This window comes from Drosophila subpulchrella, chromosome 2R (genome assembly GCF_014743375.2).
Source record: "Drosophila subpulchrella strain 33 F10 #4 breed RU33 chromosome 2R, RU_Dsub_v1.1 Primary Assembly, whole genome shotgun sequence".
Classification (NCBI taxonomy): Eukaryota; Metazoa; Arthropoda; class Insecta; order Diptera; family Drosophilidae; genus Drosophila; species Drosophila subpulchrella.
The window spans coordinates 9,082,917-9,098,150 of NC_050611.1; the positions used below are offsets into that span (position 1 = coordinate 9,082,917).

The 15,234-nt window shown below is 38.7% G+C and overlaps 1 protein-coding gene across 4 annotated transcripts in view; it reads right to left on the bottom strand.

Moving 5' to 3' along the window:
- Nucleotides 1-2,251: 2,251 nt before the first annotated feature.
- The window catches only part of LOC119551981 (terminal nucleotidyltransferase 5C), a 49,902-nt gene continuing 36,919 nt past the window's right edge, over nt 2,252-15,234 (bottom strand). For 2 of the 4 annotated variants that reach the window (XM_037861696.1, XM_037861697.1), the window contains one exon: nt 2,252-3,954. In XM_037861696.1, the coding sequence (XP_037717624.1) occupies nt 2,287-3,954 (1,668 nt within the window). In that variant the 3' untranslated portion in view covers nt 2,252-2,286. Of the gene's footprint in view, nt 3,955-4,019; nt 4,218-7,688; nt 7,929-15,234 lie in introns of those variants that run through there. The other 2 variants (XM_037861698.1, XM_037861699.1) reach the window with 2 other exon arrangements.

Here is a 15,234-nt window from a genome sequence, read left to right on the forward strand (position 1 = left end):
ATAAATTCAAAAACACAAGTTCAGGGCTAACATTATACAAAAGTGTGTAATTGGTAGACAATTTTCAAAGTTATCAAAGAATGCACACGGAGAGGAAACATCGTAAACTAATCATTCATCTTCATCAACACATCGATCTTCGATTCATTTTGTATTGTGGACCATTTGTCTTTCATTTCTTGTGGATATAAATATATAATTATGGTTGCATATAAGTATATATTTCTTAGTCGCTTGTTGTATTTTTTTTTGTTGCAATTGCAAACAGGAGACTTACACATAAGCAAACGTTTCTTGATGGATGTATCTCGTTTCGAACTATAAATATTTGTTGTTTAGAGCATATTTATGTTTTAAAGTTATATCAGTTAATCATTCATAAATTATCACCCAGCTGGTTTTAACAATTCAATCAATCAATCAATCAATCATGCACATATGTTGCTGTTGCCTGACACACCGAAAATATTCTACAAAATATGACATTTCTCATTCTTTTCGTTTAGAGATTTTGTTTTTTTTTCAATTTTCCACACACTACTGTATGTTTATTTTTGTTTTTCCTTGTTTTGTGAATAGAATTTCATTGAGCAACTTCTGATAAACTAGACAAATATATCCTCTACTCATCCGAATCCTAATCCTCATCCTCATCCTCCTCGTCCACAGTTTAATTTGACTAATATTTACATATCATCGCTTTAATTTATCATTTCAGCCTGCAATTAGATTGTTGCTTGGAATTTCTAGACTGGAACCCAACACTCCGCCTTCGTCTGCTGCACTTGGCATACAAAAAGGTCAATCCGTAATTAACAGGCTATATCATATGCATACGGTTTTTGTTTTTTCTTTTTTTGTTTAGGTTTTGTGTGTCTGTTTGTTTATTAAAAAATACAATGGTTGATGTGGGGGCGCATATGTGGGTTTGCAAATCCAAAATTAAGACATTACTGATTAAGGGTTTTGGGTTTTTTTATTACAAAAAAAAATTGAAGGAGATTGGAAAAGATGAAAACGTTTTTTGACCGAGCAAACAGAATAAATTTTGGCTTTACATTATTTTTTTTAATCATTTTTTTTTTGTTTTTTCTTGTATTTTTTTTGGTTTTACAAATTAAAATTTAGTTATCGTAGGCAAAGAATAAGACACAATCAACGCGGATGTTGTAAATTGTGTGTAAAAGGGTCAATATAGCCAAATTATTGATGATTCGCAAGCGTTTTCGTCCTTTTTTTTTGAGAGAGAGGGGGTCAGTGATTGTGGCGGTGTCTCTGTTCAACATCTAACAGCGGCTGAAGTTCAGTCTGCGGTTCAAACTCTCAGGGATAGTTACATTATTAAAGTAGGAGCGTGTGTGTAGGGGGTGTGTGTGTGCCAAGTGTGTCGTGGAAAGGCTTTTCACAGTCGCCGGTCACATTGAATTGGGGATATAGAAAAGGAACACAGTGAATAGACCTCTGATCATACAGTTAACATTGGAAAGAAGCCAACCGAATTAATAATGAATCAACGCTAATGGTAAAGTGCCCAAGGACAAGGCAAGCAAACTTGACCCATGGACCATGGTTCTTCTCCTCCACATTCTAGACAAACTGATGATTATGCTGCTGCTGCTGCTGCTGCTGTACGGTAACATTGAGGTAGGAGTCCTCGCCCAGCAGGAACATACTGGGCGCCGAGCCGTCGTGCGGATAGAAGTAGGCAAACTGGCCGCTGTACGTGCCCGCCGCCGATCGTCCTCCGTCCTCCAGTTGGTTGTAGACGGGCAGTCCGTTGATCTGCTGAGGTGTCAGCACCAAGCTGCCCGTGACTCCGCCGGCTACTACTCCTTCTTCTGTGACTGCTGCTCCTGATCCTTCTGCTGCTCCTGTTGATGCTGCTGCCTTTTGCTTGGTCCTGCTGCTCTTCTTGGTTGTCCTTGTCATGGTTTCTGTTTCGTTACAATTGCTCTCTGTTGCCGCTACTGTCTGCTTACTTTGAGTCTTGACCTTGTTCTTCTTTTTCTTGCTGTTGCTGCTGCTGCTGCTGCTACTGCTGCTGATGGTCGTGGGTCTAATCTGATTTTGGACTTGAGTTCCGGGTGCTGTTGGTGACGGTGATGATGATGTTGGTGGTGGTGGTTGAGATGGTGGTGCTATCGGTGCTGTTTCTAGTGGTGGTTCAGTTTCAGTTTCAGCCAAGAGCGTCGATCCCAATGCATTCTCTGACCACTGCTGTTGCTGTTGGAACTGTTGCTGCGGCTGCTGCTCCTGCTGTTGCTGTTGCTGCTCCTGCTGCCCCAATCACGTGCTCAGCCAGGTGGAGTTGCACGTGCAGATGGTGCTGGGGATCACAGGTGCATAGTAGACGCCGTTGGCGTAGATGAGTCCCGGCGGTCCGGTCTGTATCTGTATGGCCTGTGGTGCTCCTGTCGCCGTCTGATCCGCGCTGCTCGTGCAGCACACGGCGGTCGGGGCGGCCTGTTGCACATAGATGGCCTGCGCCTGGCCTGTGGGCGGTGCCTGCGAGACCAGGGTCAGGGTGCCCGCCTGCTGCGACTGTTGCTGTTGCGTCTGTGTCTGCAGTTGCTGCTGCTGTTGTTGCTGCTGCTGCTGCGCTGGGTCCAGGAACTGATGCTGACGTTGCTGCTGTTGGTGTTGATGTTGCTGCTGCTGCTGGTGTTGCTGTTGCTGCTGTTGATGATGCTGCTGCTGTTGCTGTTGGTACTGCTCTTGCTGTTGCTTCTCCTGCTTGTTGAAGAGCACCTGGGCGGCCAGCGATTGGATAAGGTGCAGCGTCTGGCGCCGCTCGTGGCCCATTAGACATACCGTCGACATCTCGACCACCTCGCGTAAATGCATCAGGTACTGATACTGCAGCGGTTCCTCATCGACGCCCCAGAAATGGTTACGCAAATAGGCCTCCAGCTTGGTGGTCTGCGTATTGATGTCCGGGAAATCGATGAAGAATCGCGAGCACATGTAACGCTCCAGGGTCTTGATGAGCTGCGAGTCGACGGCCTTGTAATTGCGCACCAATAGATTGCAGTACTTGAGCAGGCCGCCGCCTCGAATCTCCTCCGGCTGACGCGTTGAGATCAGTTTCTTTTGCAAGTGGTAGAGTGCCTCCTGGAAGTCCCCGTAGACCGACTCCCCGACCACCGTCGGATAGAAGTTCTCCGAGATGGGCAGAGCGGCGCAGTCGTAGAAGAGCAGCAGTGAGTCGAGTACAATTTGGAACGAGTCCACAGAGAACTCAAACTGTCGCCTCATCGAATCGACAAACTTTAGCTCCACATTCTTGTGTCCCGGCGAATTGCCCAGCGAGATGAGCGACCAGCGATCGCCGTCATTGTTATTGTTCACCTTCACCATCTTGCCCACATAGGCTTCCTTCAGGGAGCACGTGAAGATGCGGCGCTTGCAGACGCCCTCGGGCATCAAATCCAGCAGAGTATTGAGCACCGCCACCTTGACACGATCGAAGACCCGCGGCGAACTCAACTCGATGGCGAATATCAGGTCCAGGTCATTGTACGGCTGATCCTCGCTGGCTAAAACATGACTAGCTGCCCCGCCATTGAGACGGATGTCCTTAACTAACACCCCGGCGCCGCCGGCGTTCACCTCGGCCTCCAGCTTCCGGCGCACCAGATTGACCAGATCCTTCAGCGTCACCTCCAGCGTGGGAAAGTTGCCGCGTCCGTGGATGGCCACCTTTTCGTCCATGACGTCGTGCAGCTTGCTCACCTGCTCGAACGATAGCACGGCCAGCCGCTGCGTCCCCCCGGTGTCGACGCTCTCCAGCGATCCATGGTCCGATGTCGAGGCGATCGATGACCCGGAACTGGGAGACGGCGGCGGTGTCTCGGTGCCGCCGTCCGAGTGGAATCCATCGTCGATCTGGTAGACGTCCATTCTGTTGCTGCGCTGCTGATGATATAACGGTTCGGCACCGTCTAGTGTCCCGCACTGCAAAGGATAGAGTTCGCAAGTTAGTATAGTTTCGTTATAGGGTTCTTAAAAAGAGATGCTACCAATATTTGTATATATATAGAGATATTATGGCTATTGTAAGTACAATCTGCTGCTGTTGCTTAGTTCTATCCACCGATCTACACTACCATCGTTATTGTTATTGTGGCGTATTGGGGGTTGTGGTTCGTTTTCGAGTTTTTTAACAAACCGAATTTTGTATAAGGAATTTTGGGTGGTGGTGGAAATGTCGAGGTCTAACGAATGAATTCTGGTTGGAAAAGCAACTGTTTGATTACATTTCGATGGCCACGTTGTTGATTGCAAATGGCATACACAGTTTCGAGAGAAAATTCTAAAGGAAAATCTAAAAAAAAAAAAAATATGTCCCATATTAAAATATATAATTTATTCCGAATCAAAATAAATATTTTAAATATTATATCCCTTATTACAAGCATTTTCTATGGAATACAAATACTCCCTTCATATTATTAGTTGGTTTTTCAGAGCGCTATAATATAGTACACCTCTTCTATTCCAACTTTATAACCCTGTCCCGCCTTTTTATGATTGTTTTCATGTCGTTTCATCATCATGATATTGTCACTGTTATTTATTTATTTATTTGTTTTTGCCATTCTATCTAGCCAATGCCAAATGCCGCCCGGGGGCTTCTTTTAATTAATTAATTTGCTTTAAATTCGCTAAATTCGACTGTCGCGCCGATTGTTGCTGTGTGCGCCGAGCAGCCTACGCGTTAAACATTAAATGCTATGCTATTTATTGCTGATTTTATTTAGCGTTTTTGTTTTTCGCCTTCTCGCCCAAACGAGAGGGCAGCAACAACAAGGGTTTTTGGCATCGCATCGAATTCGGATCGTATCGTATCGGATCTAGACTAGTCGAAAGTTCCGCGTTGTTATCGAGGCGACGTTTGTGTTTCGTTTCCCCCCCAAAAAAAAATGATATATATATAGTAGTATATATTCCCTATTCGTTATCCCACATTCCCCCGATTTTTCGCCTTCTGTTTTGTGCCACTGTTGTACATGGCATGGCTATTATATCGTTTAGCTCTATCTCTTGTATAAGTTTTATCTGCCAGTGTGTGCGAGTTTTGGGTTCTCTTTTTATCATTTTGTTTGTGCGTTCACAAAAAAAAACTTAATTTTCTGGCATAACTGGCCGGCAACCACACAAAATATCCATATATTATATACAATAGAGCGACGATTAGCGAGGTGGGGTGATGAACGAGTTAAGGAATCGCCATAATACGATTCAAATGGATTCTTACTATTGCGTCAAATGATTCACAGTGCGATCGCACGTAGTACGGACAGTCCAAAACAACTTAGTTAACCCCCGACTCCGATTCCGATTCCAATTCCGACCTGACCTGCCGATTTGCACAAGCCGCCTGTCGCATGCAAATCTATTCGAAGGCCTCTACAACTACCAAATTATATCATTCACACGGCGAAACGAGCAAGAATGCAGAGCAGTACAGTCGATTTGGCTGGTTTTCCCCAGATCTTGATCGCTTTTAAGGAATTAACCTCTGTAAAGTGAAGGTATTTTGCTAAAGAGTATCTATTTTTAGGGCTCTAACCATATCTAGCTTATGGCTGATGCAATAACTTGTAGGTAGCACTTTTATAAATGATAGATAAGGATTGTTTTAGTTTGTTGCCTCTATTCGTGAAATTCTAATCAACTTTCGTAAATAAAATATCATTTCAAATTATTTATATAGTATTTATAATTCTTTAGAAAAAATACCTTTGTAAGCTCTTAAAAGAAAGATATTTTTAAGATACTTTAGAAATTTATAGATTACCAAAAAAAAAAAAAAATTGTAGTTTGTTGTTTCTAATTGTAAAACTCTAAAAAAATATTAATCAAAATAATTTGTGTCCTGTTTTAAAGTATGTATTAACTTCTATACAAACATATATTTTGGTAACTGCCAAAGAAAAAGATAATTTTTAAGATACTTCTTAAAATTTATGGAATATTAATAAAAAAGATATTTGCATTTGTTGCCTTTACTTGTGAAATTCTAAAATTCTTATTAATCCAATCCAATCTTAGTCCAAAATTTCATATTTTATAGAAAAAGATACTTTTAAAATGCATGTATTATCAATAAAAAAGATATTTGTGAACTAAAGAAACTAAAGTTTCCCGCAACTCAGTATTAAATGTAATAAATTATTTCTCAAAGTTGTAATATAGCTTATTTTGGGTGGTAAATTAGTGGCAACTCTTATAAATTCACAATCTCAACCAACTGATGGAGTACGACCATATTAATTTGCGCTCAGTTCTCGTGTGAATTGGGTAATATAACTAAATTTTGTTATGGGTCCGGGGTCGATGCGATTCCGCTTTGAATCTTTGCATCTTGAGAACTGCCGCGTGGCTGAGTTCACACTTTTTCGAAGATGCGGATGGAGAGAAGCCGGAGGGCGATGGAGATACACGGGGCATTGTTATTTGTTATTCACTCAGTTCCAGTTAAGTTTGCTTTTCTTTTTTGTTTTTGCCTTTGCCCAGCCAAACAATTAGTTATTTATTAATTGCCATTGACGTCGCGCACAAGCACAAATTGCCGCTGTTGCGGCTGTCATGTATTTATTGTAATTGTTTAAACTGCATTTTCATGAGGCGGCAATCGAAATTGCAAAGAATTCGCCCTTGAAGAACTGCAGCCAGGAACTTAAACTCTCCTGCAAATGTTAGTTTTTCCCCAACCTAAATTTAATTAACACATTTACGCTAGTTGGTGGCTTAGGCAAAGTGTGAAATCAAATCAAATTTGATAATTTTGTTAATTACTTTCTATAGTTTTAGGACCGAATCGGGTTTTTGAGTCACAGAAAACACAGGTTGATGATTGTTAGATAAGCAGTAAAATTAATATAGATAGTTATAAAAGTATAGATAAAATTATTTAACAATCAAAAATATAAAAAATATTAACAATCCCTTTATTAGGAATTTTATTTTTAATTTTATTTAACTTTCAATGAGACCCTCAATTGTAATAGTTTTGTTTACACCATTATTAAGAAAAATACTCTAACAACTACACTTCTCCCTGTGAATCAGAACTTAATTTCACAATTATGAATACATTATCTTTGCAATTTGTATCGATTTATTTACGAATAGTAATCTTGAACTTCGTAGTGCGGTATCTGTATCTGTATCTTTAGCTTTATCATTATCATAACGGTGTTTCGGTGGCAGTGCAGCTGCTTCACTCAGACATGCAAACAGGTGCAATGGTTTCTACATAAGTCTTTCGTGTGTGTGTTGGCCTAGACTGGTCTCAAATAAAAGTGAAAATCGTTGTTTTTTGCCTTCTTTCTTTCTCCATGTTCGCGGCTAAGGAAAGCAGCAAATAGCCCAACAATGGCAGAAAGTCTATTAACAAAAAAAAAATAAATGTGAAGAAAAAACACGAAAAATCAAAGCCTACATGCACACAGAAAAAAAACTAAGTGATTTTAATTTAAAATATTATTATTTTGAACACTGTTTGAAAATAGGTAGTTCAGTGCTAAAATTTTTTCAAATTTGTTAACCTTTCGGATTGAAACGTTAGAAATCATCGTTTCTACACTTAAGTAACCCGAACCCATAAAAGCAACCCAAATTAAAAACATATTTCAATCTATTCACACACGAGCCTAATTTCTAGTTCCTTTTATTTAACGTACCGATTCTTAAGTGAGGCTAAAACAAATTTGGATTCCGTGTGGATTTTGTTTTAGCACCGCATCACCAACGAAGAAAAAGGAAAATTCGAGGAGGAGGCGGCGGTGGGTGGCGGATTTCGGGGTTTGGTGGGTGGTGGTGCCCACAATTGGCGCCTACTAAACGCGACTAAGCGACTCCGATTTTTTTTTCTCGTTCGCCGCGATTTCAATTTAATTCGCGTGTTTGAATGTGAAACAAATATCTGTTTGCAAATTGCACTCACATACACACTGGTTGTTATTTCTTTGCTTCTTCTGAACACACTTCTACACTTTTTATTTAATGTATGATTTTTAATTTAAATTTCGGCTCTCACACTCTCATTTGATTTTATTTAATTTTTTACAATGCGTCGCAGAGAACCGTTAAGTTGCGCGTTCGAAAATCAAATGAAACGTAAGCTAACGTAAGCCACCGTAAGTGTCAGTAAAAAAGGGAGATAGCCTCAGCGTAAGTGTTAGTGTGCTCTCTGCTGCTCTCTGCTCTGAAAAAAATAACTCCAAACTGAATTGCGAACAAGAAAATATGGCGAAAAGCTCTCTCCCAGCTGACGTCACGAGGCTCTCTTGAGTGGAATGCGGTTTGAGTGGGTTTAATGCTTTTGGGGGGGCTTTTTTAGAAGGGCACAAATACAAATACAACTACTACTGTGGGTTAGTCGGTCGATCTCTCTCAGTTGCTCGGTCTCTCTCAATTGAATCCCCCCCTCCCCCACACTTTTTGATGCACTGCAATATGCGGGTGTTGTTCGCTCAGCTGATGAATCGAGTAAGAAGAAGAAGCAGGTCCTCTATATATGTGTGTGTTTGTTAGCCGCTCTTCTACCATTTTCGTATTGCATTTTTCACTTTCATTAATTTGTAAGATACATTTTGAGATTTTGTTGTTTAATGATCTACAAAAATAGATCCAGTTTTTAAAAAAAATTCTAAATTGAAATATTTATTTTATTTTATATTTTTATGTTTATTTTATTTTATATTTTTTTATTTATTTTATTTTATATTTATTTTAATATTTAATTTCACTGAATGAAGGTTCTTAATTGATAAATAAATTTATTTGCACAATCATGTTTAAAAATGGTAATTATTTGCATTAAAATTATTAAACAATTAAATGATAAGAGCACTTAAAGTATATATATTCAAATAAAGCCGCAGAACCGCAGAAAGTAAATAAATAAAAACGAGAACCGAAAAAGTAATAGCACAAAACAACAAACCAAGAACCATTTTCTGATAAGCGGAAAAGAGCAGCCCAATAATAGCGATAAGGCGGAATTCTCCTGCGTCCCGAGAGATTAGAATTATGTGTATGTTAATTTGGTAGACGAAACGATAGCCCAAAAATAAACACAAAATTATGTGAGTGGCAACAATAATCTCGCTATATGTGGGGTATTTATCTGATGTATACCTTATATACAATATACATATATTATATATTATTCCTGTTTCGACTGCTCTGCAGTGGCCTTTTATAACATCAGTAATGAGATGAGCACAAAAATTCCAATGCCATAATATATGCAGTACAGTTAATTATTATAATTTAGCCTCATTAGCCTTACCGTTATTCCGAGTAGAATAACTTTCGGCCGGTTCGGTTCAATGTTATAATTTAACCAACATTTCGAACGAAACATTTTGCAACGCTTTTTGTGACTTGGTGTTTTTCGGTTGTATTTCTGTATTTTTTTGAAAGGTTGTTTTTGGATGTATGGCTTGATTAATGCCTATACGCTCGTGATGGAAGCCTGAAAAAGCACGGCGGTAACATTGAGGCAAGCGTTAATGTATCTTGCAGATACGAAACCATCTTGCACTGCAGCGGCAGCGGCAGCATACGAGAAATATAATATAAACCGCCGAGAGCTGAGGTCGCTGTCGGGCCAAGCTTGTTGCCATTATTAATGCTATTGTTGTTGCCAGCTAGTTGCTAGTTGTTGGTTGTTGGCCCGTAGTATAGCGTATACCTTATAGCATAATACCGTATCTGTATCTGCGACCGATGATGGCTTGGTGCGACGCGGCTCGCTTGTTTGGCAAGACGCAGACTCATTCAGGGCGACCCTGACCCAATAAGCCGTGTCCATTGCGAATGAATGTATCTGTATCTCACGCTTGGCTTTGGCTTTGGATACCATATACCATCATACCTCAAGTTCCGCCATTCCGACACTCAACTGGGCTTGGCCAAAAGGCCGAAACGAAAGTGTGGCGGCCAAATTCTAGCTATCACAGCACCCACACCCCCACCCCCACCATCGATCCACAAAAATGCAAGTCGCAACTAATTGTTATGCCAGGCGCACTGAATGCCCAATGAATGCCCGAAAAACCTCAGACCCCAAAACCGGTTCGACCGACATTTCAAATACGCATTCAATTCGATCCAACAAAATCAGCTTCGAGCACACGCGGTCGAAATCAGAAATCAGATTCAGATACACTTGCGTTTTTGGCATAGCTTCACATACTGCCAACCAGACTGAAAATGAAAGTGCCGACACTCGGCGCCCGAGAATTGGGGAACCCTTGAAAATACAAACCAATCGAAGTGGTAAATGCCCTTTACTAATTTAAAAGTAATCTATAGTGTTTACAAGTCTTTAAAATAATAAAAACAAAACCTTTTTTAAATATTTTTTAAAAAACATGTTCTTTATAGATTGAAATTTTACCAAACCATGCATGTTTTTGTTTCAAAAAAGATTTTCTTTGTTTCCTGATATTCCTAAAGGTATTCAAGAACAAAGCAGACTTATTTATTCTGGATATTGATAACTAGAGCCAGCACTTTTTTAACAGATCAGGTGCAATTGGAAACTAAACAGTCACTTAAGATGTTCAATCAACTTGATTTCTTTGAAAAAAATTTCGCTGATCACTAAACTAATGGAAAATAATTTGTGCATATATTATTTTTGACCCTGTTAATGAGTTGCAAACTGCTGATCGGAAGTATTATAAGCCCTTTGCCGTGTATGACAAAGCGGAAATTGAATTTCTTTAAGTTTAAAACTTACTTCCTTTCTCTCTTTTTCTTTTGTATCTTTTCTATCTACCGTTTATTGGTTTCGGCTTCACCTTTCAGCATTTTTTTTCATTGCTTCTTAACTTTCGGTTTTGCTTGTCTGGCGGGGCTCTACTTTGGTCGGGTTTAATTTTCCTTATTTCTTTTCTGTGTCAAATAAATGGGGAACCGAGTCGAAACGTGACACAAAAGTGGAGAATCAAGAGGGAGAGTCAGTTGAATTTTATTTGACTCGACTTGCTTTGATTTTATTAGACAATAGTCACTTGGATAGTATAATTTATTCGTGGGCTGGTCTGTCTTTCTCTTCTCAACTTATACACCGATTATGCAATCAACTAGGCACATTTGCAACTCGTGCCTAAAATAGTATAATACATATATATGCTGACTCGAAAAAAATAAAATTAATCAGAACTCAATTATTAACACAAAAGTTAATTACAATCCAAATTGAGATTGGGCAAATTTAGATAAAGCAATTTAATTGAAGATCATTAAAATGGACAGAAATTAGAAAGTTACCGCCCTAAAAAAACAAGGGGTTAACCATTTTTTTGCGATTAGTTAATAGATTGGGAAATTAGGGGGAACCCTGTGCTCTACTATATAATCTATATCCGGCAAACAGATATTACCGTTTAGCATATGACATTTGTGCAAATATTGTTCTTAACAAAAAATGCTATGTAAAATTGGTATTTTTTGTTTTGCCTGCCATAATATTTATCATTATTTGTTACCATGAAAACCTGAGGGGAAAATATTTACCTGCAAAGAAACCAAAAAACGTACAAATATTTAGGTCGTTGTTTTATAGGATATTAATTATTACGCTAGACTTTGACTTTATTTTGACTTTTTTACCAACAGTATTTGATTAACTTCAATGTTTTTCCGGTTGTACTATGCAATTTAATTTATGTTGTTATTTTCGCTTATTTAAACATTTGGCTTTAATCTCTTGACAAAGCTGGGACTTAAAATTAACTATTACTGCGGCTTCAAATGAGTTACGCGTGTTTATTTCGTTTTGTGTATCAAATGATTTAAATTAAGCGATTAAATCCAACAGATAAACAAACTTTCAATTGCAAATGGTGTTTTTGTTTTCGTTACTCGTCTTCGTGGCTTTTTGCGTAGTTCTTATATAGATACTTTTTTTATTGGCATTGAAAATGGCGAATTGCTGTTCGCCTAGTTTTGATATCGTTTTGATGTGCTTTAGTGGTGTCTGGAGTGTTGTTCACCGGTTGTTGTTTTGGATACTCATTGTTTTTTAGCGTGACTTTTCAGAATCATGCAACTTATAATTACAGCAATGTGACGATGAGTATCTGTGTATCTATGGGATACACAGGCAAATAAACAGTCGCTCAAATAGGCAGAATAGTAATGAAGTTTCGGCATGCGGACTTAGAAGGGGCCATCGGGGGTTATCCAGGGGTATCAGGGTATATCAGGGGGTATCTGGAGGGTCTGGAGGGGCCCCTAAGGTGTGTGCTTGTTTTTTTTTCTCTACCTGTCTGTCGACGTGCCTTCCATCTATCAGTTAATGGCAATTTGACTCGGAATCAATTAAAATCGCTTACAACAAAACTCCGAGATACTTTCGATGTGTGCGTTCGTTCGAAAGACCTTGAAGCCTACCAATAACAATACTCCCTCCACTCCCTTTCGCTTTAACTTTTGAAATTTCGTTGCCATAGTGGTTGTAATTAAAATTGATAAATGACTTCGTGCCACTTAAACTGTTCTTTAGCCACTATCAATTGCTTCCTGGGAATCGGAATCGAGCCGCATCTGCTGTGCTCAAATCAAGTTAATATATGTATCCATATAAGCACTGGCAGCCAGGTGAAAATTAAAACAATAACTGTGGGGGATGCACTACTGTCGAGATATGGCATCTACTCAAAAAAAGTAGCATTGTTCGTTCTAAACTCATTAATCTCCTAAACCTTGAGAGACCATATATCATAGATGGTTATTTGAAGGCAGTCTTAAAAAGGTAAACATTCAGATATTGATTTCCGTTGGGATTTCCCTAGGAAACTAAAAAAAAGTATCTTTACTATCTATAAGAATTACTATCTTCCACTACTTTGTTAATTGCTATAAATATTTTGGTTTTTCCTCAAAGGGCTTTCCCCAATATAACTTTATCTACACTTTTTTGCTGAACTTTATTTTTCCTAACCACCTTAACTTCCGCTAGCGACACCAAAGAAGTTATACCGCAAACAACACATTTCCGCTGGCAAAATGATAAGTACGAAATCGGCAAAACCTAGCAACTAAGTAGAACACGCCAGGTAAGCTGAAAAAATGTCAACTGAAACAATCTGTATCTATATATACATGCGAATGATATAAAAATAGGGTAAGAGTGAAAAACAGTTGTATCTACAGTCAACGACTGTGCCAGATTCAGGTGCGGATTAGTTGGGTTGTTTAGCACGAATAAAAAGTATCTTTTTTTTTGCCTCTCCCACTGCTTTTGGCATGCGCGGAACGATAAAGATGCAAGCTGGTTTAATTGCAAATTGCATTTCTCGACCCACAAATAAATTGATCAAAAAGCATTCAACGTGGGATTGATGATGGGCTTGGATGATGATGATGATGATGACTAACTCAATTGGGATTTACCTGGCGAGTGTTTTGACGTTGATTCACTGCTAACTGGGATTGAAAACAAGGCAATTAACTGATCGTGGGCCAAACAAACAAGTCCAACAGCTGATTTATGTTGCCTGCGCTAAGTGTCCCTTAAGTGTTCAAGATCTGGGCCATGCTTGCAGCTTAAGTTCATTTAAATAACAATTTAATAATCGTGTTCAGTTCACTTTTTCCCCCATCCCCAACGGCGTGCTAAAGTCGACGAGGGTTTATTGACCCAAAGACGCTCTTACATACCTACTTTATTTTTTATATATATGTATAGTATGCAGGCAAATAAGTACAATGAAAATAAAACGAGATGGCGGTGAGAAGAAGACTCGGCAACGAATGAAATAAAAAATTAAATTGCTTGCACAAACAAAAATTCAGAAAATTATTGCTTATTACATCTTATGTATAGTACACATCGGCGGGATTAAAAAATATTTACATACTTATATGGCTGGCCTTATCACACACATCAATCAACCACTCAGATGATGTGCAAAATGATTGAGATTCTCTGCTGCGGCCAGCACGTGCAGGCCAAATCGTTTAATGGACCTAACAAACCACGATCGCATAATCAACTGCAATCTACAATCTACAATCTATAAATCCACAATCCGCTATCTATCTATATTGAACCCATTGTGAATTTTTCATTCAGTTCGTGCCCGTCTGGACTTAAAAATCTGAGCTATTGGAATTTGCCGCCTGAGTAGTTGACCTGTTGGCCAGTGTCTGCCCTTTTGCTTTGCTCAACTTTAGGGTTTCTGTTCGATTTTTCAAATTTTGTAATTTCACTTTCTTTCTGAGACGTGACAACAACTCTCGACAGCTACGTGGCTGCCATTTCAAGTGGACCGTTAAAAAAAGTGGCTGTTATGCAACTGGGAAAGATATAAAAAAATAAATCATCAAGAAAATTGTTATTTTAATTATAAAATCAACAAAGTTACGCCTGCTTTAAGTCCCTTCGACTTTTGTTACCTAATCTCAATTGCTTTCTCTAATCAAATTTGCATAGACTAAGTTTAAATCAAGAAAGTATATTAAGTGTAGTATATTATATATTTAGATTTCACATACACACATTTTTTAAATCACTAGAACTTACTTTCATATTCTAAATATTAAAATATTATATTTTTGAGCTGTTTTTGGTCACTTGAACCAAAAATCCAAACTTAGCACAAATCAAAACTTCAGAAAGATTATTAAGTACTAACGTAGAAGCTGTAGCAAAACTGGTTTTAACTCTATTGTTATACATTTTATTATTTAAAATCTTTAAAACTGTTTTAACAGTCAAACAAAATCTCTAATGACTTTTACAAAGCTACCTATATATGACAGAATTTAGATAAACAAAACAACTTTAAAAGCCTTTGCTAAACAAAATCTAGAGAATGTATGGAAATTAGTAGTTTAAAACCTTTTGGTTGAGCATGTGGACGAGAAAACGTCCATAGAAAATAAAGATTCAATTATAGATCCGCCAAAAATTACGTCATTAAGCATGCTCTGAATCTCTTTAATTTTATCCGAGCATCTTGGTAATTTTTCTGTATTTTTTTTTTGGCATATTCTTGAGTTTGAAGTGTGCTGTTGATTTGCAGCGATGTGTGGGCATTCAAGTGCGAGCTGCGTAATCTGCTTATTAGACATGAGTCGATGCCTTCGGTTTTTGCTCAGCTCCACTCGAGTGCGCAGCCATCAGGCGGTCGTCAAATCATCAAATCATCAAATAGTAATAAAAATAGAAACCCGATTTCAATTATACATATATGTATATGTAGT